The sequence below is a fragment of the Pristiophorus japonicus genome, chromosome 6 (assembly GCF_044704955.1).
Source record: "Pristiophorus japonicus isolate sPriJap1 chromosome 6, sPriJap1.hap1, whole genome shotgun sequence".
NCBI lineage: Eukaryota > Metazoa > Chordata > Chondrichthyes > Pristiophoridae > Pristiophorus > Pristiophorus japonicus.
Genome location: NC_091982.1, coordinates 262,624,524 through 262,649,000, shown reverse-complemented (window position 1 = coordinate 262,649,000; position 24,477 = coordinate 262,624,524). Strand labels below are relative to the sequence as shown.

General features: G+C 43.6%; 1 protein-coding gene across 3 annotated transcripts in view; it reads left to right on the top strand.

Moving 5' to 3' along the window:
* Positions 1-24,477, top strand: part of sphkap (SPHK1 interactor, AKAP domain containing) — a 447,045-nt gene that overhangs the window by 218,865 nt on the left and 203,703 nt on the right. For all 3 annotated transcript variants that reach the window (XM_070883916.1, XM_070883917.1, XM_070883915.1), the window contains exon 3: positions 5,276-5,386. In XM_070883916.1, coding sequence (XP_070740017.1) covers positions 5,276-5,386 — 111 coding nt within the window. The remainder of the gene's footprint in view (positions 1-5,275; positions 5,387-24,477) is intronic.

Below are 24,477 nucleotides of genomic sequence, written 5' to 3'. Positions count from 1 at the left end.
ACAGTTGTTAGTTGGTATAATTGGACAAGGATGATGGTGAGTGTGATGGGTGGATGGTGAGATGTGGAACTAATATTATAGATAGAGAGAAAGGGATGGGTGGAGGTGCAGGGTAAGTTGGTGTGAGTAAGGATGCGCGGGAGTAGGGTCGGGAAGGCAGAGTGATGGGGATGTGATGAGTGGCACAGCAGGATGAGGTTGAGTGTGGCTTTGCAGTAACATTTCATGATCTACTGAGATCATTGAAAGGTTTGTGCCACTGCAGCCAGCTCCTCCAGACGACATCAATGCTTATACCTTCCTGTACAATGTGCAACCAGGCTGCGTTGGTGTCCTGGGGAGGTCTCTTCTGCCCTTTATAAGGGAAGAAATCTCCCTGCGTGCTGTGACTCCCTCCATAAGCACATGGGAGAGCCTGTGTGCAGCCGTGCACCTGTGCACAGTGTTTGCAGCACCTCAATGCTGCAGAACATTCAGCACAACTGTAAAAATGAATGTGGACACGGCCCCTTTAAGGAAACCAGCTGATGATGCATTATCAAATAAAGTCATCGGAAATGCTTCATTTTAATTGACCGGGAACCTTGCAGGGCGGGCCTAACAAGCCCAATCAGGAAGATTCTTATGATAGAGCGGGATTGAGCTGGGAGTGGGGTCGCAACTCGTCACCTGTCTTGGCCGCACTGAGCCCACCTCAGTTATCGAAATCACTGCCCAGGTCTCCCTCACCCATCACCCCAGTTCTCATTGACCTAAAGTGGCTCCTGGACCCTCAGTGCCACAAATTTAAAATACTGGGCTAGAAATTGTGGTAGCTCCTCACTTGGGTGATAACTTTTGAAGGAGCACAAAAGTATCACTGGGCGAAAAATATTTGCTGCTCCCGAGAACATCCGCTTTAGCTCTCCAAGAGGGAAGTGGAGTGCTAACTCAAGTGCTACCGCTTCCCTTGGAGCACTAAAGTGTGTGAGAGAAACGGTAGTGGCAGAGCGTTGAAGAATGTTCAGTGCAGCGTTGCTGTCTTTACAGGCTTCTTCCCTCGCTTAAAGGGAAGTGTTATATATGTAACTTGTATTTACTCTGTACAGCCACCAGAGGGCTCATCCCCTGGAGACCCAAGGGATCCCATAATCCCTTTGGAGCAGAGGTATTTAAGGAGGCTTCACAGGTTGGAGAGGCACTCTGGAGACCTGCAATAAAAGACTAAGGTCACACTTTGAGCTCACAATGTTCAGTCCGACTCTTTCTCCATACACTACAGGAAGGGCCAATGAATGTATCGTCATGCTGTCTCTCTTGCTACGTGCATGGCAGCTCAAGCACTCTGAGAGTGAAGGGCTGAGCAATCGCGGGATCAAAAGAAATCAGGAGGCATCAGACAGGGGAGAGAAATACATTTTTCCCTACCTGACTACCGCTGCCTTTAAATATCGTTCCCCAAGCAGCCAGCCATTGTTGACGCCCAGCGATGCTGCAGGGGCCTGGAGTGAGTATCACATCCGGGCCACTAATGGGGCACTGCGCACTGAATGACATCATGCTCTACGAGGCGCAAGAGAGCGAGGCGGTAAGTGTTAGCGCCAGCACAAAACTACCAGGAAAGTTCGCGGGCATCAGTGAATTCGCCGCGTCCGGTCAGTAACACCTTAGCGCCCCATTACCGCCCCCTACAGGTGCTAATGGGAGGTGCAATCCAGGCAAATTTCTCCTTATCTTTATCTTTATCTTTTCCTTATCTTTAAATCCCTCTATGACAATTTCCTGTCTACCTCTCTAATTTGTTCCATTAAACTCTCCATTCCTCTGCCTCTGGCCGTTCGTGCATTCTCCCTTCCCTTTGCCCCACCATGGGCAGCTGTGCCTTCAGTCACCTCGGCTCCTTGCTCTGGATTTCCCTCCCTAAAACCAGACACCACTACACCTCTATCATCTCATAATAGATCCGCCCTAAAATCCACTTCTTTGACCAAGCTTTTGGTTGAGTCTCCTAATATCTCCTTCTTTGGCTCGGAGTCCATTTTTTCCTTCGGCATCACTGAAGTGCTTTGGCATGTTTCCTATGTTAAAGGTGGCATATAAATGCTTGTTGTTGTTGTTAGCTCCTTGTTTTATCTGCATGACAAGTGTCCTTCTGCCACTGCAACAGGAACACAAAATGTTGCCCTGCATCAAGAGCAAAACAATAAAATGGTTCACTAAAAACGAGTGTGACTATTCTCAAACACAAAAGAGGGTATTATTCTCCATATCTCTGCATCCCAATTTTAGGTGAGCCTCGAACCACCTGATTGGGCATAGGCTCTATTGGTTATGTGGCTGAAAAAAGGGCCAGAAACAATTTCTACTCCCGTAAATTAGATATAAATTTAGATGTTAGAATCATAGATGGATACAACACAGAAGGAGGCCATTTACCCCATCGTGCCTGTGCTCTTTGTTAGAGCTTTGCAATTATTTCCACTCCCCTGCTCTTTCCCCATCATCTTGTAAATTATTTCCCTTCAATGTATTTATTCAATTCCCTTTTGAAAGTTATTATTGAATCTGCTTCCACTCTCCTTTCAAGCTGTGCGTTGCAGATTTTGACAACACACTGCGTATTCTTTTGCCTCATGTCGCCTCTGGTTCTTTTACCAACCATCTTAAATCTTTGTCCATTGGGTACCTACCCTTCTGTCACAGGAAACAGTTTCTCCTTATTTAATCTATCAAAACAATTCATGATTTTGAACAGCTCTATCAAATCTCCTATTACCCTTCTCTGCTCTGAGCAAACCCAGCTTCTCCAGTCTCACCACATATCAAGTCCCTCATCCCTGGTGCCATTCCAGTAAATCCCTTTCTGCACCCTCGCTAAGACCTTGACATCCTTCCTAAAGTGTGGTGCCCTAAATTAACCACTCTATTCCAGCTGAGGCCTAACCAGTATATTATAAAGATTTATCATAGCTTCCTTGCTTTTGTACTTTATGCCTCTGTTTATAAAGCTGAGAGTCTGATGTACATTTTAACAGCCTTCTCAACTTGTCATGACACCATCAAAGAGTTGTGTACATACAGGTCTCTCTACTGCACCCACTTTAAAATTATACTATTTAGCTTATATTGTCTCTCCTCATTCTTCCTATTAAAATGAATCACTTCACACTTCTCTGCATTGAAATTCCTCTGCCATATGTCTGCCCTTTCAACAGTCTGTCTATGTGCTCCTGAAGTCTGTTACTGTTCTCCTCATTGTTTACTACATTCCTGAGCTTTGTTTCATCTGCATACTTCGAAATGATGCCCTGTACACCCAAGTTCAGGGCATTACTATATATTAAAAAGAGCATTGGTCCTCATACTGACCCCTGGGGAACACAACTGTATACCTCCTTCCAGTAGGAAAAACAACAGCTCACCTCTGCCCCTTAGTCAATAATGTATCCATGCTGCCACTGTCCCTTTAATCCCGTGGGCTTTAATTTTGCGACCAAGTCTATTATGTGGTACTTTATTAAACATCCTTTTGAAAGTTCATAATCACAACATCAACTGCACTGCCCTCATAAACTCTCTGTTACTTCATTAAATAACTCAATTAAGTTAGTCAAACACAATTTGCCTTTAAAAAATCTGTGCTGACTTTCATTTATTAGCCCATACTTTTCCAAATGCTAGTTAATTTTGTCCCGGATTAAAGTTTTCTCACCCCTGCATTAGGATGACTGTCCTGTAGTTGTCAGGTTTATCCTTCTCCCCTTTTTTGAACAGGGGTGTAACATTTGCAACCTTCCAGTCCTTTGGCACCTCCCCTATATCGAAGGAGGATTAGAAAATTGTGGCCTCTGTAATTCCCACTCTTACTTTCCTCAGTAACCCAGGATGCATCCCATCCAGAATGGGTGGCTTTTCTACTTTGAGCACTACCAAACTTTTAAGTATCTCCTCTTTATCTATTTCTTTCCTAGCCAATATCTCTACCTCCTACTTTACTGTGACATTGGCATCCTCTTATCTAGTAAAGACAGATGCAAGGTATCAATTTAATACCTCAGCCCTGGTCCTCTGCCTCCACAAGAAGATCTCCTCTTTCGTCTCTAATTGGCCCCACCCTTCCTTTGAATATTTATATGTTTATAAAATACTTTTTGGTTCCCTTTTATGTTAGTCACTAGTCTCATAACCTCTCTTTGCCCTTATTTCATTTTTAGACCTATTTTGTACTTTCTGTATTCAGCTTGGTTCTCTGTATTATGAACCTTGTATTTGTCATAAGCCTCCTTTTTCTGTTCCATTTAAATCTCTATTTTATTAGTCATCCAAAGAACTCTGGCTTTGGAATCCCTTCCTTTCCCTTTCATGGGAATGTGTCTACTCTGTACCTGAACACGCTCCTCTTTGACGGCCTCCCTTTGTTCAATTATTATTTTGCCTACCAATGTTTGATTCCAATCCACCTGGGCTAGATCCCTTTTCAACTCACTGAAGTTAGCCCTCCTCCAGTTAAGTATTTTTATGCTTGATTGCTCCTTGTCCTTTTGCATAAGTATTCTAAACCTGATGATATGATCACTGTACCCCAAATGAAACGCGCCCCATTTCATTCCCCAGAACTACAATCAGCTCTGCTTGCTTCTTCATTGGGCTGGAAACACACATTAAGAAAGTTCTTTTGTAAACATTTCAGGAATTCCTCCCCCTCTTTTCCCTTTACACTGTTCTATCCCAGTCTGCATTAGGATAACTGAAGTTCCCCATTGTTTCTACTTTGTAGTTCTTGCAATTTGCTTGTATTTTGTCTGCAAATTTGTTCCTCTATCTCCTTCCCACTATTTAGTGGCCTATACTATACACCCAATAGCACAATGGCTCCTTTATTGTTCCTTAATTTTAACCAAATAGATTCTGTCTTTGACCCCCCTCAATTACATCATCCCTTTCCAGTGCTATATTAGTTTGTTTGATCAAAACTGCCACCACCCCTTTTTTCCTTCCCTATCTTTCCTGAATATCTTATAGACAGAATATTAAGTTCCCAATCTTCCCCCTTCTTTGAGCCAGATCTGTTATTGCCACTGTATCATAGTCCCAAGTGGTGACTTGTGCCTGCAGCTCATCAACCTTTTTATGTTGTAAAACCATTTGGCCCTTTTACTGTGATTGAAATAAAAATCATACTAATGGGCAGCAACCTCGAATGACGATATATTTATATTAATATAAAATACTTGCTGATGGTGAAATGAATCTGCAGATTGAAACAAAGAGACAAATTGATTTTCTCTTTCAACAGGTCCTGTGCAGTAATAGTTTATTGGACTCTGCGGAATATTGGCTACGGAATGAGAAAAAACTCTGCCAGGTTGGATTCCTGGAGGATAAGGCAGGAAGCAATTGCCCTACGGTGTGTATGAAATAAATTACAAGAATGATTCATATCCATCAGTTTTTAAATAGAGGGATCTGGAGTGGATTTCAATGATTCTAATTCTTCACAAATATTGACCAGGGGTGGTTGGTGGGAGTGCTGTGAAATGACTCCGGTCAATAATTTTAGTGAAAAAGTTCATGTGAGTTGAAAATTGTTTCCTAAAATTTTCCATTGACTGTTACTCAATGCTATGCCAGTCAGTTGTATTATGCAGTTTATGTATCATCTGATAGGAAGAGGGGGTTGCACAGAAAGTAAAATTCTGCACTCTTGTCATATGGCAGGAGGAATCAACTTTACCATAAAAGAAAGCATTATTGGAGTTCACGCCATTTCTCTGGGATTTCCGCAGATCTTCCGCCAAAGTTACGGCAGGTGATCGTGATGCCCCGCAGAAATTCAACCCTTTAGTCAGTATTTATCGTTATCTTAGTGCTGATTTCTATTGTAAGATCATTTGCTGCAAGATAAAGCACGATGAAGGATTCTTCTGTACACTAGGTATCGTGATATTGTGAACACGGTCTTTGTAAATTAATCTCAGCATAAAGAGGAAATCTTCCCCCCCATTTGTTTAATAGTCAGATGTGGCTCAGTTGGTAGCACTCTTGCCTCTGAGTCACAAGGTTGTGGGTCCCACATCCAGAGAATTGAGCACATAAATCCTGGCTGACACTCCAGTGCAGTGCTGAGGGAGTGCCGCACTGTCGAAGATGCCATCTTTTGGATGAGATGTTAAACCGAGGCCCCATCTGCTCTCTCAAGTGGACGTAAAATGTCCCATGGCACTATTTTGAAGAAGAGCAGGGGATTCATTACTTATCCTTCAATCAATATCTAAAACAGATTATCTGATCATTGTCACATTGCTATTTGTGGGAGCTTGCTGTGCGTAAATTGGCTGCTGCATTTCCTACATTACAACAGTGACTACACTTCAAAAGTACTTCATTGGCTGTAAAGCGCTTTGAGATGTCTGGTGGTTGTGAAAGACACAGAAATCCAGGTCTTTTCTTTCTTTAATAGTGTTGGTGAAATCACAAAGGGAGAAAAGCCTTTTTCCGACATACATTAAAATAAATTAGACGTAGGAATTTGTGTACCTGGCCTTCGTACTGAGCAATTGAAAGACTGGCTGCCACACAGATGTTGATTTCTGAGAATCTTAACTTATTTAGTTTATGATAATGTGATCTGAAACACACTCTAATTGGTATAACATATATAACAAGCATATGGAAATTCTAGGTCTGTTAGCTTTATATCAAAAGTTGTAGCATATTAGAAGGAAAGTAATTCAAACATACTTAGAGAGAGTTAACCCAATAATTCCAATCCAACACAAGTCTATGATAATAAAAACAGAAAATGCTGGAAATACTCAGCAGGTCAGGCAGCATCTGTGAAGAGAGAAACAGAGTTAACATTTCAGGTCGATGAACTTCCATCAGAACTCATCAAAACAAGTCTATGAATGACAGATCAAGATCAAAATGTACTCATATTCTTCAAGGATATAACTAAGTTGGTGAATAATGGTAATGTGCTACATATTATCTGCCTTTCAAAAGGCATTCCATAAGGTGCCTTCTGTCTTCATACAAAATCACTCGTGTCTGGAAAGGCTGGAGAGTTGGCCGTTAATAAGTGCAGTTGTCAGAGTTGAGAGCTAGCTTTTTCCAGGGGCAGACACAGAAGGAGGTAGAGTTGGATGAGGGGGTGGGAGCAGGGAAGGGTAGAAGGAGGATGTGGGTGGAGAGCGATATGAGGAAGTGGTCAGAGTTGGCTTTATCTGTGATTGACACTGATGTGTAGTTAACTGTTTGTAACCTGCATGACACCTGACCACCAGAGGGCCTTCCTGTTGGAGTCCCAAGGGATCCCAGCATCCCTTGGGAACACAGTATATAAGCAGGCCACCAACGAGGTACCTGCACTCTGGAGCTAAGGTCACACTTGCTCACACAGTACTCAGTCTCACCATTTATTATGAGTGCAATGATTGGCGACGAGGTAACAAACAACTGTGCGAAAATGCAAAGAACAATCGATATCTTGGAGAAGTTCTCAGAAGGGGACAATTGGGAAGCCTTCGTGGAGAGACTCGACCAATACTTTATGGCCAATGAGCTGGAAGGGGACGAGAACGCGACCAAATGAAGGGCGATCCTCCTAACTGTCTGTGGGGCAACAACCTATGGTCTCATGAAGAATCTCCTGGCCCTGGCAAAACCAACAGAGAAATCCTACGAAGCATTGTATACACTGGTCTGGGAGCACCTAAATCCTAAGGAAAGCGTTTTGATGGCGAGATATCGGTTCTACACGTGTCAACAATCGGAGGGCCAGGAAGTGGCGAGCTACATCACCGAACTAAGGCATCTCACAGGACATTGTGAGTTTGAGGGATTCCTAGAACAAATGCTCAGAGACTTTTTTGTACTGGGCATTGGACATGAGACAATCCTTCGCAAACTGTTGACTGTAGAAACTCCGAACCTAGGTAAAGCCATAACGATAGCCCAGGCATTTATGTCCACCAGCGACAACACCAAGCAGATTTTGCAGAATAAAGAAGTTTCAGCTAGTACTGTGCATAAAGTAACGTTGGTTTTGAGCAGGAATGTACATGGCAGAACGTACACACCGGCTGCTGTGGCCCGATCTCAATTGACCCAGAGTCTGCCATCAACTGTTAATGCGAGGCAGTTAACACCTTGTTGGCGATGTGGAGGTGATCATCGGCCCCATCAATGGTGCTTTAATCACTATGTGTGCAATGGTTGCAGAACAATGGGATACATCCAACGAATGTGCAGGCGAGCTGCAAACCCTGCAAACCACCATGTTGCAGAGGAAGATCGATCCACTGTGGATCAGGCTGAATTGGAAACTCGTACCGAGGAGGCAGAAGTGTACAGGGTACACACCTTCACCACGAAATGTCCATCAATAATGTTGAAAGTTGAACTGAACGGCATTCCAGAATCTATGGAGCTGGACACGGGGGGCAAATCAGTCCATAATGAGTAAAAAGGCCTTCGACAGGCTGTGGGGCAAAAAGGCACACAGGCCCAAGCTCAGCCCCATTCACACTAAACTAAGGACTTACACCAAGCAACTAATCCCTGTAATTGGCAGTGCAGAAGTCAAAGTCTCCTACGACGGAGCAGTGCACAAACTCCTGCTGTGGATTGTACCAGGGGATGGCCCCACATTGTTTGGCAGAAGCTGGCTGGGAAAAATCCATTGGAACTGGGACAACATCCGAGTGATTTTGTCCATCGACGACGCCTCATGTACCCAGGTTCTGAGCAAGTTCCCATCGTTGTTCGAGCCAGGCATTGGAAGCTTCTCAGGGGTGAAAGTGCAGATCCATTTGGTTCCCGGTACACGACCCATCCACCACAAGGTTCGGGCGGTACCGTACATGATATGTGAAAAAGTGGAAATTGAGCTGGACAGGCTGCAACATGAAGGCATCATCGTGCCGGTGGAATTCAACGACTGGGCCAGTCCGATTGTCATGGTACTCAAGGAGGACGGCACGGTTAGAATTTGTGGGGACTATAAAGTAACGATTAACCGTTTTTCGCTGCAGGACCAGTACCTGCTACCCAAGGCTGAAAGGGCTTACAGCATGGTTGAACAAGAGGCTCTGGCGTGCGTCTACAGGGTAAAAAAAATGCACAAGTACTTATTTGGCCTCAAGTTCGAGTTTGAAACTGACTACAAACCGCTCATATCGCTGTTCTTTGAGAGCTAAGAGATTAATACCAATGCCTCTGCCCGCATCCAAAGATGGGCGCTCACGCTGTCGGCATACAACTATGTAATCCGCCACAGACCGGGCACAGAGAACTGCGCTGATGCTCTCTATTGGCTGCCATTGCCCACCACCGGGGTAGAAATGGCACAGCCAGCAGACTTGCTCATGGTCATGGAGGCATTCAAGAACGAGAAGTCCCCCGTTACAGCCCGCCAGATCAGGACCTGGACCAGCCAGGATCCTTTACTGTCCTTGGTAAAAATAACTGTGTCCTCCATGGGAGCTGGTCCGGTGTCCCATTTGGAGATGCAGGAGGTGATTAAGCCGTTCCACAGGCGCAAAGACGAGTTGTCCCTGCAGGCGGACTGTCTATTGTGGGGCAATCACGTGGTCTTGCTCAACAAAAGCAGACACACACATTTATATGTGAACTACACAGCACCCACCCAGGCATCGAAATGATGAAAGCCATATCCAGATCCCACGTGTGGTGGCCCGGCATCGACTCAGATTTAGAGTCATGCGTGCGCCAGTGCAACACTTGCTCTCAGCAGAGCAATGCACCCAGAGAGGCACCACTAAGTTTGTGGTCGTGGCCCTCCAAACCGTGGTCGAGGATCCACGTGGACTGTGCATTTCTAGGCAAAATGTTTTTGATTGTTGTGGATTCTTACTCAAAATGGATTGAGTGTGCAATAATGTCTGTAAGCACATCCAAGGCCACCATTGAAAGCCTACGAGCCATGTTTGCCATGCAGGGCTTGCATGATGTCCTAGTCAGCGACAATGGGCCGTCCTTCACCAGTGTGGCTTCAAGGAATTCATGATCCGCAATGGGAGCAAACACGTCACATCTGCCCCGTTCAAGCCCGCATCCAATGGCCAGACAGAACGGGCAGTTCAGACCTTCAAGCAAAGCTTGAAACACATGTTGGAAGGCTCCCTGCAGACCCGGTAGTCCCAAGTGCTGCTCAGCTACCGCACCAGACCCCACTCACTCATCGGGGTTCCCCCAGCCGAGCTGCTCATGAAAAGGGCGCTTAAAACAAGGCTCTCTCTTGTCCACCCCGATCTCCATGATCACTTGGAGGGCAAGCGGCATCAACAAGGTGTGTACCATGACCGTGCAAATTTGTCACGTGATATTGAGATCAATGATCCTGTGTTTGTGCTTAATTATGGACATGGCCCCAAATGGTTTGCTGGCACAGTCACAGCCAAAGAGGGGAGTAGGGTCTTTCAGGTCAAATTGGCCAATAGACAAACGCACAGAAAACATTTGAACCAAATCAAATTGCGGTTTACCAACAGCTACGAACAACCCGATGCGGACACCACCAACTTTGACCCTCCAGCACACACACACAAGTGGCAACTGACATCATGGTTGACCATGAAACCGAACTCACCATCCCCAGCAGCATGGCAAGACAGGCTGCCCAACAGCCCAGTGAAGAACTGACCAACCCACCCACACCAGCATTTGTACCGAGACGATCGACAAGGGAGCGCAAAGCCCCAGATCATCTCACCTTGTAAATAAGTGTACTGTTGACTTCACGGAGAGTGATGTTATGTATTTAACCCTTTGTAACCTGCATGACACCTGACCACCAGAGGGCCCACGTGTTGGAGTCCCAGCAGGCCACCCACGAGGTACCTGCACTCTGGAGTCTCATTAAAGGAACTAAGGTCACACTTGCTCATTACACACAGTACTCAGTCTGACCATTTATTATGAGTGTAATAGACACGATTGGAGTAGCGAGGCGACGGGAGGTGGCAAGATCAAGGGGGTGGCCATGAATATGGGTTGGGAAGTTTACATGGAGAGAGAGATTAAAGGAGGATAGGAGGGTAGTGAACTCAGAGGAGAGAGAGCACGATGAATTTAGATGGAAGTTGAAATCACAGAGGATGAGAAGTCGTTCGGTGCAGAGACAGAGAGAGGAAAGCAGTGAAGAAATATCGGTAATAACATTTTTATGGTACTTGGGTGGATGGTAGAGAATGATAATTTTAAATGAGAGGCGTGAGGGGTGGAATAGGGTGAGATGTTCAAAGGAGGAGAACATGCCGGAGGAGCAGGAGGACAGATTTGGTGATGAGAGCCACACCGCCACCACAGCGGTCTGAGCGAGGCATGTAGTGGAAGCTATAGCCGGGCGGAGAGGCTTCGTTTAAGGGTAAGGTGTCATCACCCTTCAACCAGGTTTCCGTCAGGGCCATGATGTTGATGCCATTGTCCACGATAAGGGATGGGAAGGGCCTTGTTCACAAGCGAACAGACGTTCTGGAGGGAGATGCGGAGAGGGTCGGTGATGGCTGGCCCACTGTCTGCGTCCACTGGGACAGTGCTGGGAGGGTTGAGTTTGACGGGGAGGAGATTGGCAAGCTTAGCCCCCAATGAGCATTGGGCGGGATGGTCGGTGAGAGAGTAGGATGGGACAGTTGTGGTTGCTGCTCGTCAGGAGACAGCGATAAGTGCCACGGTGGGCCCTTCGTATGATGCTAAGCGAGGAACAGAGGGAAGCTGTAGGCTTGGCTCGGAGGGAGTCGGGCCTGGGATGGACGGCAGGAGAGTAGGAAGGTCGAAGAGTAATGAAGGATTGTGGTAGGAATTTGGGAGGACAGAGTATCCGAGAGAGGAGAGATGAAAGGAGGCATGATGGCAGGGGAGAACGGTCAGGGAGGGAGAAAAAAGGAAAGAGGGGGAAAAGTGGAAAAGTATTGAATGGCTCTAGTCCGGAGCGACAGCCAAAGTGCGTATGCAAATGGACAGGAGAAAAGTTCTGGTTATATCGGCTAAAGCTACTGAAAGTAATATGGCTTCTTCTATAGAGGTATGGGAAAGCAGGAAGCAAATAGGAAAGATGCGAAATTCGAAGATATATACAGAGACTTAACATATGGACAGATGATTCTCAACTGGAATTGGATATTAAGAAATGTAAGATTATAAGTACCAATAAAAAACAAGTATGATTTGTGTCAACTGTAGCTCAGTTGAGGCGCCCTCACCTCTGAGTCAAAAGGTTATGGGTTCAAGTCCTACTCCAGAAACTTGAGCACAAAAATCTAGGCTGACACTCCAGTGCAGTACTGAGGGAGTGCTGCGCTGTCGGAGGTGCCGTCTTTCAGGTGAGATGTTAAACTGAGACCCCTTCTGCCCTCTCAGGTGGATGTAAAAGATCCTATTGCACTATTGCTGTTTATGGGAGCTTGCTGTGTGCAAATTGGCTGATGCTTTTCCTACATTACAACAGTAAGTACACTTCAAAAAAAAGTACTTCATTGGCTGTAAAGTGCTTTGGGATGTCCAGTGGTCATGAAAGGCACTATATAAATGCAAGTCTTTCTTTCTTTATGATTTCAAAGGTTATATGTTTAGTAAGATGAGAAAGAAAATTACCTTGGGATAATAGTTCACTAAACATTGAAAATTTCACCACAATGTAACTGAGAGTGCACTAGAGACGGTAGTTGCAAAAGTAAATAAAATTTTAGAGTACATAAATATCCCATCCAACATAAATCCAAAAGAACTGTCAAGATATTTTGAAAGATATTAATAAGAATATGCCCAATTTTTCATCTCTCACTCACCTGCAATCTGACAATATCATTGGACAGAAAACTCATGCTGTTCTGTCCAATTATGACTGCCATAGTATGAAAGACAGTGGAAAATGTTCAGAGATCGACAATAAAAGTGATTCCTAGTTCCAACTCATTCAGCTCTCAAAAAAGACTAAACAAACTAATCTATCCTCTTTAGATAAAGAGAATTCATTGTTAATGTACCAACAGGACATGAACACACTGCAGGTGGCAAAACTATTCAAATCATTGAGTGAAAACAAATTGGGTGGCTAATCTCATTTGCTGGATTTCTACTTTATTAGTGCAACACTGACAAAATGTGAGAGTGCTTAATTTAAATACTGGAATCAATTTAAATGTATGTAGATAAGGTATGGAGAGATTTCCCGTCGGTTTAGGACCGGGTTATTGTATGCTCTCCGCTCATCCAGCTACTGTGGTCATAAAGGTAAGCTCCATACATGATGCTGCTCTTCAAGGGGCAAAGTCTCTTTTGAATTAGCTTTTTATTTTCATTTTTCAGTGCTTTTCCCCTTCTGTACTTTGTGCAAAATGCGTTGTTTTTCCCTTTTATTTTTGTTTTGTTTCAGAACAGGTAAGAATCTCTTAGGTGGAAACAAATATAATCGAATAGGAAATCTGGTTGAGCAGCTTGACATTAGCTGTACGTGAGGCATTTGATAGAAAAGGAAGAGCGGAAAAAGAGAAGGGATGTAAATAGGAGTTTGTTTTTACATCCCTTCTCTTCTTCCGCTCTTCCTTTTCTATCAAATGCCTCACGTACAGCTAATGTCAAGCTGCTCAGCCAGATTTCCTATTCGATTATATTTGTTTCCACCTAAGTACAAATGTTCACGGGAGCTCGGGGAGCAACAAGGCATCCTTGCAAGTGCAAGCTAAAAAGTAGTTGCCAAGTCAAAATAAAATGAATGTTTTAAACACATTTTCATCATCACTGCATGGTTGATAATCTGGCGAGTGAAAATCAGACTGGTTCTATAACGGGTGTGCATTCCATCAGATAACCCTCATGCAGTAAAGACAAAATTCATCCCAGAATTTCATGGTTGACGTGATACAAGATGAAAGAATGCATGTTAGGGAGATCAGCAGGGACCAGAGCTGGACAGTTTTCAATCGCCATTACATCACTAACCACATCTGGAGCTCCTGATACAACTACCTGGCAATGATAAAGGTTAATTGCCTCTATAAACTTCAGTCAGCACAGAGCCAGGGATAATGGCTTCTCACACAAGTGAGGAATGTCCGTAGTATAAATTTCTGGAGTATGTACTTAGGACTTTTCATAGCTTTAATTCGTTTATGGCTTTTAGCTTCAAAGGTTTTGGGGGCTTGATTACCTGGGAACTTCCATGGTTTGAACTAGTTTTGCTTTACAGCAAAATTCAGGAGGTATACACTCACTAAAGAGAATGCAGTACTCAATCCAAATGGCAGTCATCAATGCTCCACAGGATAGCTGAAAATGATCTATAATCTTTTCACCTCTCTTAGTTTGGGCGTGCTTTCTAGCTTTAGAACTCTGAAGTCTGGTGAAGGGAGACAATGGCAGTTGATTTGTTGTATGCTTTTTAAGTATTCCAATCATAATATACAGTGTCCCGAATAACATTCAGTGTCCCTACCTGAAAGAAGACATTCCAGGGTGATCAGAAACCAGGGTAGCCAGAGTGCTGATTTATTGTGTTAGTGCTCAGGAGCTGCAAGATGTCTGTCAGCTGTGGCTCAGTGCTAGCACACTCACCTCTGAGTCAACAGGTTGCAGGTTCAAATCCCATCCTAGAGACTTCAGCACATAATCTAGGTTGATACTTTAATGCAGTGCAGTAATGAGAACTGGTTGTCAGACAGGAAGCAAAGAGTAGGAGTAAATGGGTACTTTTCAGAATGGCAGGCAGTGACTAGTGGGGTACCGCAAGGTTCTGTGCTGGGGCCCCAGCTGTTTACACTGTACATTAATGATTTAGACGAGGGGATTAAATGTAGTATCTCCAAATTTGCGGATGACACTAAGTTGGGTAGCAGTGTGAGCTGCGAGGAGGATGCTATGAGGCTGCAGAGTGACTTGGATAGGTTAGGTGAGTGGGCAAATGCATGACAGATGAAGTCTAATGTGGATAAATGTGAGGTTATCCACTTTGGTGGTAAAAACAGAGAGACAGACTATTATCTGAATGGGGACAGATTAGGAAAAGGGGAGGTGCAACGAGACCTGGGTGTCATGGTACATCAGTCATTGAAGGTTGGCATGCAGGTACAGCAGGCGGTTAAGAAAGCAAATGGCATGTTGGCCTTCATAGCGAGGGGATTTGAGTACAGGGGCAGGGAGGTGTTGCTACAGTTGTACAGGGCCTTGGTGAAGCCACACCTGGAGTATTGTGTACAGTTTTGGTCTCCTAACTTGAGGAAGGACATTCTTGCTATTGAGGGAGTGCAGCGAAGGTTCACCAGACTGATTCCCGGGATGGCGGGACTGACCTATCAAGAAAGACTGGATCAACTGGGCTTGTATTCACTGGAGTTCAGAAGAATGAGAGAGGACCTCATAGAAACGTTTAAAATTCTGATGGGTTGAGACAGGTTAGATGCAGGAAGAATGTTCCCAATGTTGGGGAAGTCCAGAACCAGGGGTCACAGTCTAAGGATAAGGTGTAAGCCATTTAGGACCGAGATGAGGAGAAACTTCTTCACCCAGAGAGTGGTGAACCTGTGGAATTGTCTACCACAGAAAGTTGTTGAGGCCAATTCACTAAATATATTCAAAAAGGAGTTAGATGTCGTCCTTACCACTAGGGGGATCAGGTGGTATGGTGAGAAAGCAGGAATGGGGTACTGAAGTTGCATGTTCAGCCATGAACTCGTTGAATGGCGGTCAGGCTAGAAGGGCCGAATGGCCTACTTCTGCACCTATTCTCTATGTTTCTATGTTTCTATGCTGAGGGACTGTTGCAATGACATTGGTGGTGTCTTTCGGGTGAGAAGTTAAACTGAGGCCCTGTCTGCCTCTCAGGTGGACATAAAAGATCCCATGGCACTGTTCTAAGAATATCAGAGGAGGTCTCCCATTGTCATGGTCCCTCAAAAAACACCTAAAACAGATGGTCTGCTAATTTATTTAATTTCTGTTTGTGGGAGATTGCTGTTTGCCAATTGGCTGTCTGGTTCCTACATTGCAGCAGTGACTACACTTTAAAAGTAGTTTGGTTATAAAACGCTTAGGGTCGTTCTGAGGTTGTGAAACGCTCTGTATAATTACAAGTCTTTCTTTATATTCTTTTCAAAGGATTACCCTCCTTGTAACCATTTGCACTATGCTGCGATTTACACTTGTATTTAATTGTGAAAGTTGCTCCTCAGATTCAAATGACATTCCTCAGACCGTAATCCATTTATTTTAAATGTGTTAATTTCTCCCTTAAAGTAACTGACTCTGCCATTACATACACATGTTAATATCAAACGGTAATCTCCAGTCTATATAAAGCAAATAATTTTACTGATTTTCATCTAAACCACAAGCTGACATAATTAGAGAAACTGTCTTATTTGATCTAGAGAGTATATTCAGCATTTCATGGTTAATTCAATTAAAATGATCATAGAACATTTTGTCACCAATATTCTTTGGCAATGCATGAAAAACAAATCTACTTTGTATTAATTATTATGGTAATATTTCAAGATAAAACCTTTCCCCGTCCTCAGATGAACCGAACCAACAATTTACTATCCCTAATATATAATTATTCTATGCCCCTATTCCATATGTAGTCAGTAATGTTGTGGCTCTTGTCCTATCTTTTTAAAAATTCGTTCATGGGATGTGGGCGTCGCTAGCAAGGCCAGCATTTATTGGCCATCCCTAGTTGAGAAGGGGTGGTGAGCTGCCGCTTTGAACCGCAGAGGGCAGTCAAGAGTCAACCACATTGCTGTGGGTCTGGAGTCACATATAGACCAGTCTAGGTAAGGACGGCATATCCTAAGGGAGTGAGCCAGATGTGTTTTTAACGATGAAATTAATTGATTTTAAATTCCCCAGCTGCCATGGTGGGATTTGAATTTGCATCTCTGGATCATTAGTCCAGGATTCTGGATTACGAGTCCAATAACTTAACCACTATGCAACTGTACCCATTGCGTAGACTGTAATTGGACTGGGGATGTAACTGGCAGATGTTGTTATCTCCCCAGTCCCATCATCTCTTCTGATGTTAGTATGGTGAGGGGGGCGTCAGATACAATAAACATCTCTGGAATTTTTCTAATGTCATTAAACATTCAGTTGCTTTAGTAATTTAATGGTTGCTTTATTAAGTTCATTCTGGAACAGTCCTCTCTAGATATAGTAACCAGTATCAAGAGGAGACCGAGGCGTTGTTTTTTAACTCTATGGTTGCTCCCTTCAGGGGGCACTCTCGTGTTCAACTGACAATATTTAAATAAGACAAATCGGAGGGAACCAGGACTGTTGCTCCAAAGTAACTATAAGAAATACAAATAAAATATTGTTTTATAAAAGTCTATCCTGCTTCAGCACAAAGCACATTTCATGTTTTAAAAAATGCAATTTACTCCTGCAATTAAATTTAATATCCAAATAAATAAAACCAGTATAAAACAAATGATAAAGCATAGTTCTAAAGATGTTAAATGCGTTTACCATCCAGAATCCATTCCCTACAGATAAATTTTTCATCAGCACCACTAACAGTGCATGGGTTAATCTGTGTAATGAGAACACGAAATTGCAACCCTGAAACCAAGATTACATTTTCAACATGTAAACGTTTTGTAAATGACGCAGTTAATCCGAAACGTCTTTGAATTTTTGCTCAGCGATTAATTAATATATTTTCTGGTAAATCTGTAACAGTAAACCTAAAATAATGTTCAAAAATTGGATGGGCATTTCAACAAAATTAGAACACGAGCAAATATTATTGAAGGACACAATAATCATTTAGTTAAAGGTCAATTTTATTTCCTAATCATAAGATAATTGTGCAGGCAAAATAATTAGTAACCCAATAATTATCAGAATACCAATTGTACCTGATATTCAAATTTTGGAACTTCAGTTCAAAACTGATTGAAAGTAATATACTCTGGGCCAGATTTTGCTGCTGATGTTTATGCATACATGGTACAGCAGTTTCAGATATTTGGTTAAATGCTAATCCCAAATGTTGCTTTCTGAGTTGTGATGCTCCACTGTTTGCTTTGCTGTCTGCCTCACCATTGACATGCATGGACTGTCGTGAAGTTGCTGTATTTGCACAGTTGTTTTTTTTGCATTTTTTTGAGGGCACCAACACACAAATTATACAAGTGCCCCCTGGCTAAAAGGGGGTGGGGGTGGCACTAAAACCAGCACAATAAACAAATTAAACTTTAGAAAAAAAACATCAAATTCAAATTTGGTTGCCGGGGATGATGATGCACTCCAGTCCCTCTGGCACCCACCTCTCGCGGAAGGCCGCGAGCGTACCGGTGGACACCGCGTGCTCCATCTCCAGGGACACCCTGGCTCAGATGTAACCTCATGCCCAGCTACAGCCCTGTGTCTGGCCCTGTGTTTGTAAATGACCCAATTTGCAATAGAAACAGGAGTGGGTATTTCATGATGTGCATGGATGCAGCTTGAATGTTGAGGTATGGCTGTACACATGCTCAAGTAATGCAAGGATGGCCCTGGAGAATCTTCTGGGCTCAGATCTGATAGCATAGTGATAGCAAGCTCTCAGTGTGCATTGCACCAGACTCTGGGAGCTCATAGGTTTGGGAGTGGGATATCTAGTGTTGCTGCAGGTCGTTAAAAAGCTGTAGCAGTATGTAAAAGTATGCTGATATGCATTATAGCAGAGCTTTTCTGTACGTGTGCAGATTGATATTTTATCAGCAAGCTAGTTTGCTCACACCTGTTCCCATGAGAATTGTTAACCCGGGGCCTTGCCAAGGGAACCAGTGATCACCACTTAAGGAAAGTTCTGAAGCTACTTGGACCTTCTTCATATAAACGCAATTAATTTAAAGTGACATTATATCTCTTTTTTGATGTGACTGCCCCATGCGTTTTTTAAACTGGGGTTGCCCTGTCAATTCTTTGCATTTTATTTCATCAGGTGCTCCTCATTTATTTAAAAATATATATTTATTGATGGCTGTGGTGCATTTCTGTGATCGGTTTCCCATGGGTTTTTTAAGAATGCAGGAGGGAGTGGCTATGGATTATCTGGTCATTATTACATTGCTGTTTCTGGGAGCTTGCTGTGTGCAAACTGGCTGCCACATTTCCTACATTACAACAGTAACTGCACTTCAAAAGTACTTAATTGGGTGTAGAGTGTCATGTATGTAGACCATGTATACTAACTGTATAGTCACATAAGGTGTGCCACCAGAGGGCACTGCGGTGGGAGACCTGAGGGTCACCTGATAGGTGTGCAGGGCCCAGTATAAAAGGCTGCCCATCATGCTTGTGCCTCACTCTGGAGTTACAATAAATGGGACTAAGGTCACAACAGCTCAAGTACAATACTAGACCTCGTGGAGTCATTCATAAGAGTATTAAAGACATAACATAGAGTGCTTTGGAACATCCAGTGGTCTTTTTTTTTACAGGCTGGAGATTAGTGTTGCCAATAATAGTGGATGAACATTCAACGTGTTCCAATGACATCCCTCTGTCACTGCTTTAATGCAGGCATTAACCAATTTATTTTAAATGGGTTGATGACCCTACAAATATAGTGGTCAGAGGAATGCCATATACAAACATTAAGCATTTGTCCCCTAATATCACAAATGCTAATCTCTAGGTTTATGTGTCTGCTTCTGGTGCTTTTATTATTTGTGCTGTCAAAACATCCAATTTTGAAGGAGGAACACCTATATATGGCTCTCCCATTTTTACCTTTATAATTATAGCACCATTCCCTGTAGGTATACTGGGCCATTGCTTTTATACAGAGACTTGGCTGCCCATGTCCTAACTCACACCAAGGCCCGCTCACCCATCACTACTGTGCTCGCCGACCTACATTGGCACCCAGTTAAGCAATGCCTCAATCTCAAAATTCTTATCCTCCATGGCCTCGCCCCTCCCTATCTCTGTAATCTTTTCCAGTCCCACAACCCCCCCCCCGAGATGTCTACGCTCCTCTAATTCTATCTTCTGGAACATCCCTGATTATAATTGCTCAACCATTGGTGGCTGTGCCTTCTGCTGCCTAGGCCCTAAGCTCTGGAATTCTTGAATCTCTCCACCTCTCTTCTTTTAAGACGCTCCTTAAAACCTACCTCTTTGACCAAGTTTTTGGTTATCTGTGCTAATTTCTCCTTATGTGGCTCGGTGTCAAATTCTTTTAGTTTTATAATACTCCTGTGGCCTTGGGACGTTTTACAATATTAAAGGCGCTATATAAATACAAGTTGTTGCTGTTGTTGACCCAGAGAGAGAGAATGCATGGGATTGCTAACTAGAGTACCCTGTGAAATGTAGCACCTACTGATATTGATGCATCCACTTCTCAACACAATGTTCTGAACAACACTTTAAACAGTTGAGCAGCATATCAAAAAAAGGCACATTTGCTGTCATTTAGCACCTAGTTTTCTCCACAGATGCTAACTGACCCGCTGTGAGTTTCCAACATGATCTGTTTACATCACAGATTAAACATGACTGACCATATTCAAGATTCTCATTTTAAAAGATCATAAATTAATAGAAATTACAACACAGAAGGAGGCCCTTGAGACAATGCCACTTGAGTGCGGATGTTGACTCTAATCTTATTTTTCTGCCATTTAATTTTAGAAGCCACTTGTGGTAAAGGATTCCATGTTCTAATACTCCTGTGTATAAAATTTTTATTTAATAATCTTGTAGCTTTCTCCTCTGATTTTCATCTTGATAATCCTGAGACTTTTGTCTCCTTGTTACTGACTTGGCAACCAGCAGAGATATTGATTCCTTGTTTACACTCTTAAAATCTTTCATTATGTTAAAGACCTAGATTCCTTTTAATATTCTCTATCTCAGAATTTTAATAAGCATAATATTTTGAGACTTTCTTCATAATTATAACCTCTCATTCCTGGTCTTTTTCTAGTTTGTCTTCATATTATCCTTTCTATGGCTGGAATATTCTTCCTATAATGGGGTACATAAAACCCACTGTGGCCAAACCAATACCTGGCACAAATTCAATATTACTTCCTTGCTTTTGTATGCCATGTTCCTATGTGTAAAATCTAGAATCCCGTTTTTCCACCGCTACAGCACTAGATGTCTCTCTGTTCCTCCATTTGGGGTATACTTCCTTCCACTGTTCCTTTTCCCAAAATGTACTGCTTCACATTTCTCTGCATTGAACTGCATCTATCTGCTCACTTCAATAGCATGACTATGCTCTGCTGTATTGCTCCTCACTGTTGCCATGCCTCCTAATTGGTACTTTCTGTAACATTCCCCTTATTCCTATATCTACTGGGGGGGTATAGCTAACACTGAGGAAGAATGCAACATAATACAAGAAGACATTAGAAAACTGACGATGCGGACTTGTCAGTTGTGGCAAATTAGTGGTTGAGGCAGATAGCTCAGATGCTTTCAAAAGGAAACTAGAAACATAGAAACATAGAAAATAAGTGCAGGGGCAGGCCATTCGGCCCTTCGAGCATGCTCTGCCATTCAATATGATCATGGCTGATCATTCAACCTCAGTACCCCACCCCAGCCTTCTCTCCATATCCCCTGATCCCTTTAGCCATAAGGGCCACATCTAACTCCCTTTTGAATATGTCCAATGAACTGAACTCAACAACTTTCTGTGGCAGAGAATTCCACAGGTTCACAACTCTGGGTGAAAAAATGTCTCTTCATCTCGGTCCTATATGACTTACCCCTTATCCTTAGACTGTGTCCCCTGGTTCTGGACTTCCCCAACATCGGGAACATTCTTCCTGCATCTAACTTGTCCAGTCCCGTCAGAATTTTAGAAGTTTCTATGAGATCCCCTCTTATTCTTCTAAATTCCAGTGAGTATAAGCCTGGCCGATCCAGTCTTTCCTCATATGTCAGTCCTGCCATCCCAGGAATCAGTCTGGTGAACCTTCGCTGCACTCCCTCAATAGCAAGCACATCCTTCCTCAGATTAGGAGACCAAAACTGCACCCAACACTCAAGGTATGGTCTCACCAGGGCCCTGTACAACTGCAGCAAGACCTCCCTGCTCCTATACTCAAATCCCCTCACTATGAAGGCCAGCATGCCATTTCTTTCTTTACTGCCTGCTGTACCTGCATGCCTACCTTCAATGACTGATGTACCATGACACCCAGGTCTCGTTGCACCTCCCCTTTTACCAATCTGTCATCATTCAGATAATAATCTGCCTTCCTGTTTTTTCCACCAAAGTAGATAACCTCACACTTATCCACATTATACTGCATCTACCATGCATTTGCCCACTCACCTAACCTGTCCAAGTCACCCTGCAGCCTCTTAGCACCCTCCTCACAGCTCACACTGCCACCCAGATTAGTGTCATATGAAAACTTGGCGATATTGCATTCAATTCCTTCGTGAAGTACATGATGAGTACATGAGAGAAAAAGGAACAGAAAGATATTCTGCAAGGCTGAGATGAGGCAGATGGAATGGGAGGAGACATGTGGAATATAAAGATCAGCACAGATTAGTTGGCCAAATGGCCTGTTTCCATGCTGTATTCTATGTAATCCAGATTACTTAGATCAATGGAAAATGAAAGAGGACTCAGCACAGATCCCTGAGGCACAGAGGCACACCACTACCCATGTCCCAACAATCCAAAAATTATCTATAGGCTCATCGAGTCTGGGTTTCCTGTGTACTTAGTGGGGGAAGGGGGTTTAATAATAAAGTATTTGTCTGGATCATTAAAGAAAAGCTGGATCTGGTTCTGGTGAATGAGGTTGGTCAAGTGGAACAAGTGTCAGTAGCTGAACACTAAGGAAACAGTGTTCATAGTAACATCAGGTTTAGATTAGCTATGGAAACGGACAGGGAGTAATTTAGAGTAAAAATGTTTAACTGGAAGGCCAATTTCAGTGGGATGAGAAAGGCCCGGGTAAACTGGAATCGAAGATTGGCAGGCAAAACTATAATGGAACAATGGGTTGCCTTTAAAGAGGAAATAGTTTGGGTACATTCGAGGCACATTCCCACGAGGGGGAAAGATGGAGCAACCAAAGTCAGAGCTCCTTGGATGCCGAAAGAGAATATGATGAAGCATAAAAAGAGCGTGTTTAACAGATGTCAGTAGCAAGTACATCTGAGAATCAGGCTATATATAAAAAGGTCAGAGGACAAGTGAATAAATAAAATAAGAGGGGCAAAGAGCGGGTATGAGAATAGAATGGCAGCTGACATCAAAGGTAACCTAAAAGTCTTCTATAGGCATATAAATAATAAAAGGGTAGTACATGAGAGAAAAAGGAACAGAAAGATATTCTGCAAGGCTGAGATGAGGCAGATGGAATGGGAGGAGACATGTGGAATATAAAGATCAGCACAGATTAGTTGGCCAAATGGCCTGTTTCCATGCTGTATTCTATGTAATCCAGATTACTTAGATCAATGGAAAATGGAGGGTTGGGGCCAACTGGGGACCAAAAAGGAGATCTGTGCACAGAGACAGAGGGTATGGCTGAGGTACTAAATGAGTGCTTTGCATCTGTCTTTACTAAGGAAGAGGATGCTGCCATAGACATAGTGAAGGAGGAGGTCGTGGAGACACTAGATAGGATAAAAACTGATAGAGATATTAGAAAGGCTGGCCGTACTTAAAGTAGATAAATCACCAGGAACAGATGGGATGCATCCAAGGATGCTGAGGGAATTGAGGGCGGAAATTGCGGAAGTACTGGCCATAATATTCCAATCCTCCTTCGATATGGGGATGGTGCCAGAGGACTGGAGAATTGCAAATATACCATTGTTCAAAACAGGATGTAAAGATAAACCCAGCAACCACAGGCCGGTCAGTTTAACCTCGGCAGTGGGGAAGCTTTTAGAAACAGTAATCAGCGACAAAATTAACAGTCACTTGGATAGGGATGGATTAATTAAGGAAAGCCAGCACAGATTAGTTGAAGGCAAAGCGTGTTTAACCAACTTGATGAGGTAACAGAGAGGGTTGATGAGGGTAATGCAGTTGACGTAGTGTGCATGGATTTCAAAAAGGCATTTGACAAAGTGCCACATAAGAGGCTTGCTAGCAAAATTGAAGCCCGTGGAATAAAAGGAATAGTGGCAGCCTGGATATACAATTGGCTAAGTGACAGGAAACAGAGAGTAATGGTGAACGGTTGTTTTTCGGGCTGGAGGAAGGTACAGGTACAGCGTCAAGAATCCGGAAACCTCAGTCCCAAATCCGGAAACACCTGGGCCAAGGTAGGTATATAGGGGAGGGGGGGTTGAGCGCTGTCAGGGTAGAGGTGGATGGTGGCCTGAGGCAGGGCAAAGGTCAGTGGCGGCCCGAGGCAGGGCAAAGGTCAGTGGCGGCCCGAGGCAGGGCAGAGGTCGGTGACGGCCCGAGGCAGGGCAGAGGTCGGTGGCGGCCCGAGGCAGGGCAGAGGTCGGTGGCGGCCCGAGGCAGGGCAGAGGTCGGTGGCGGCCCGA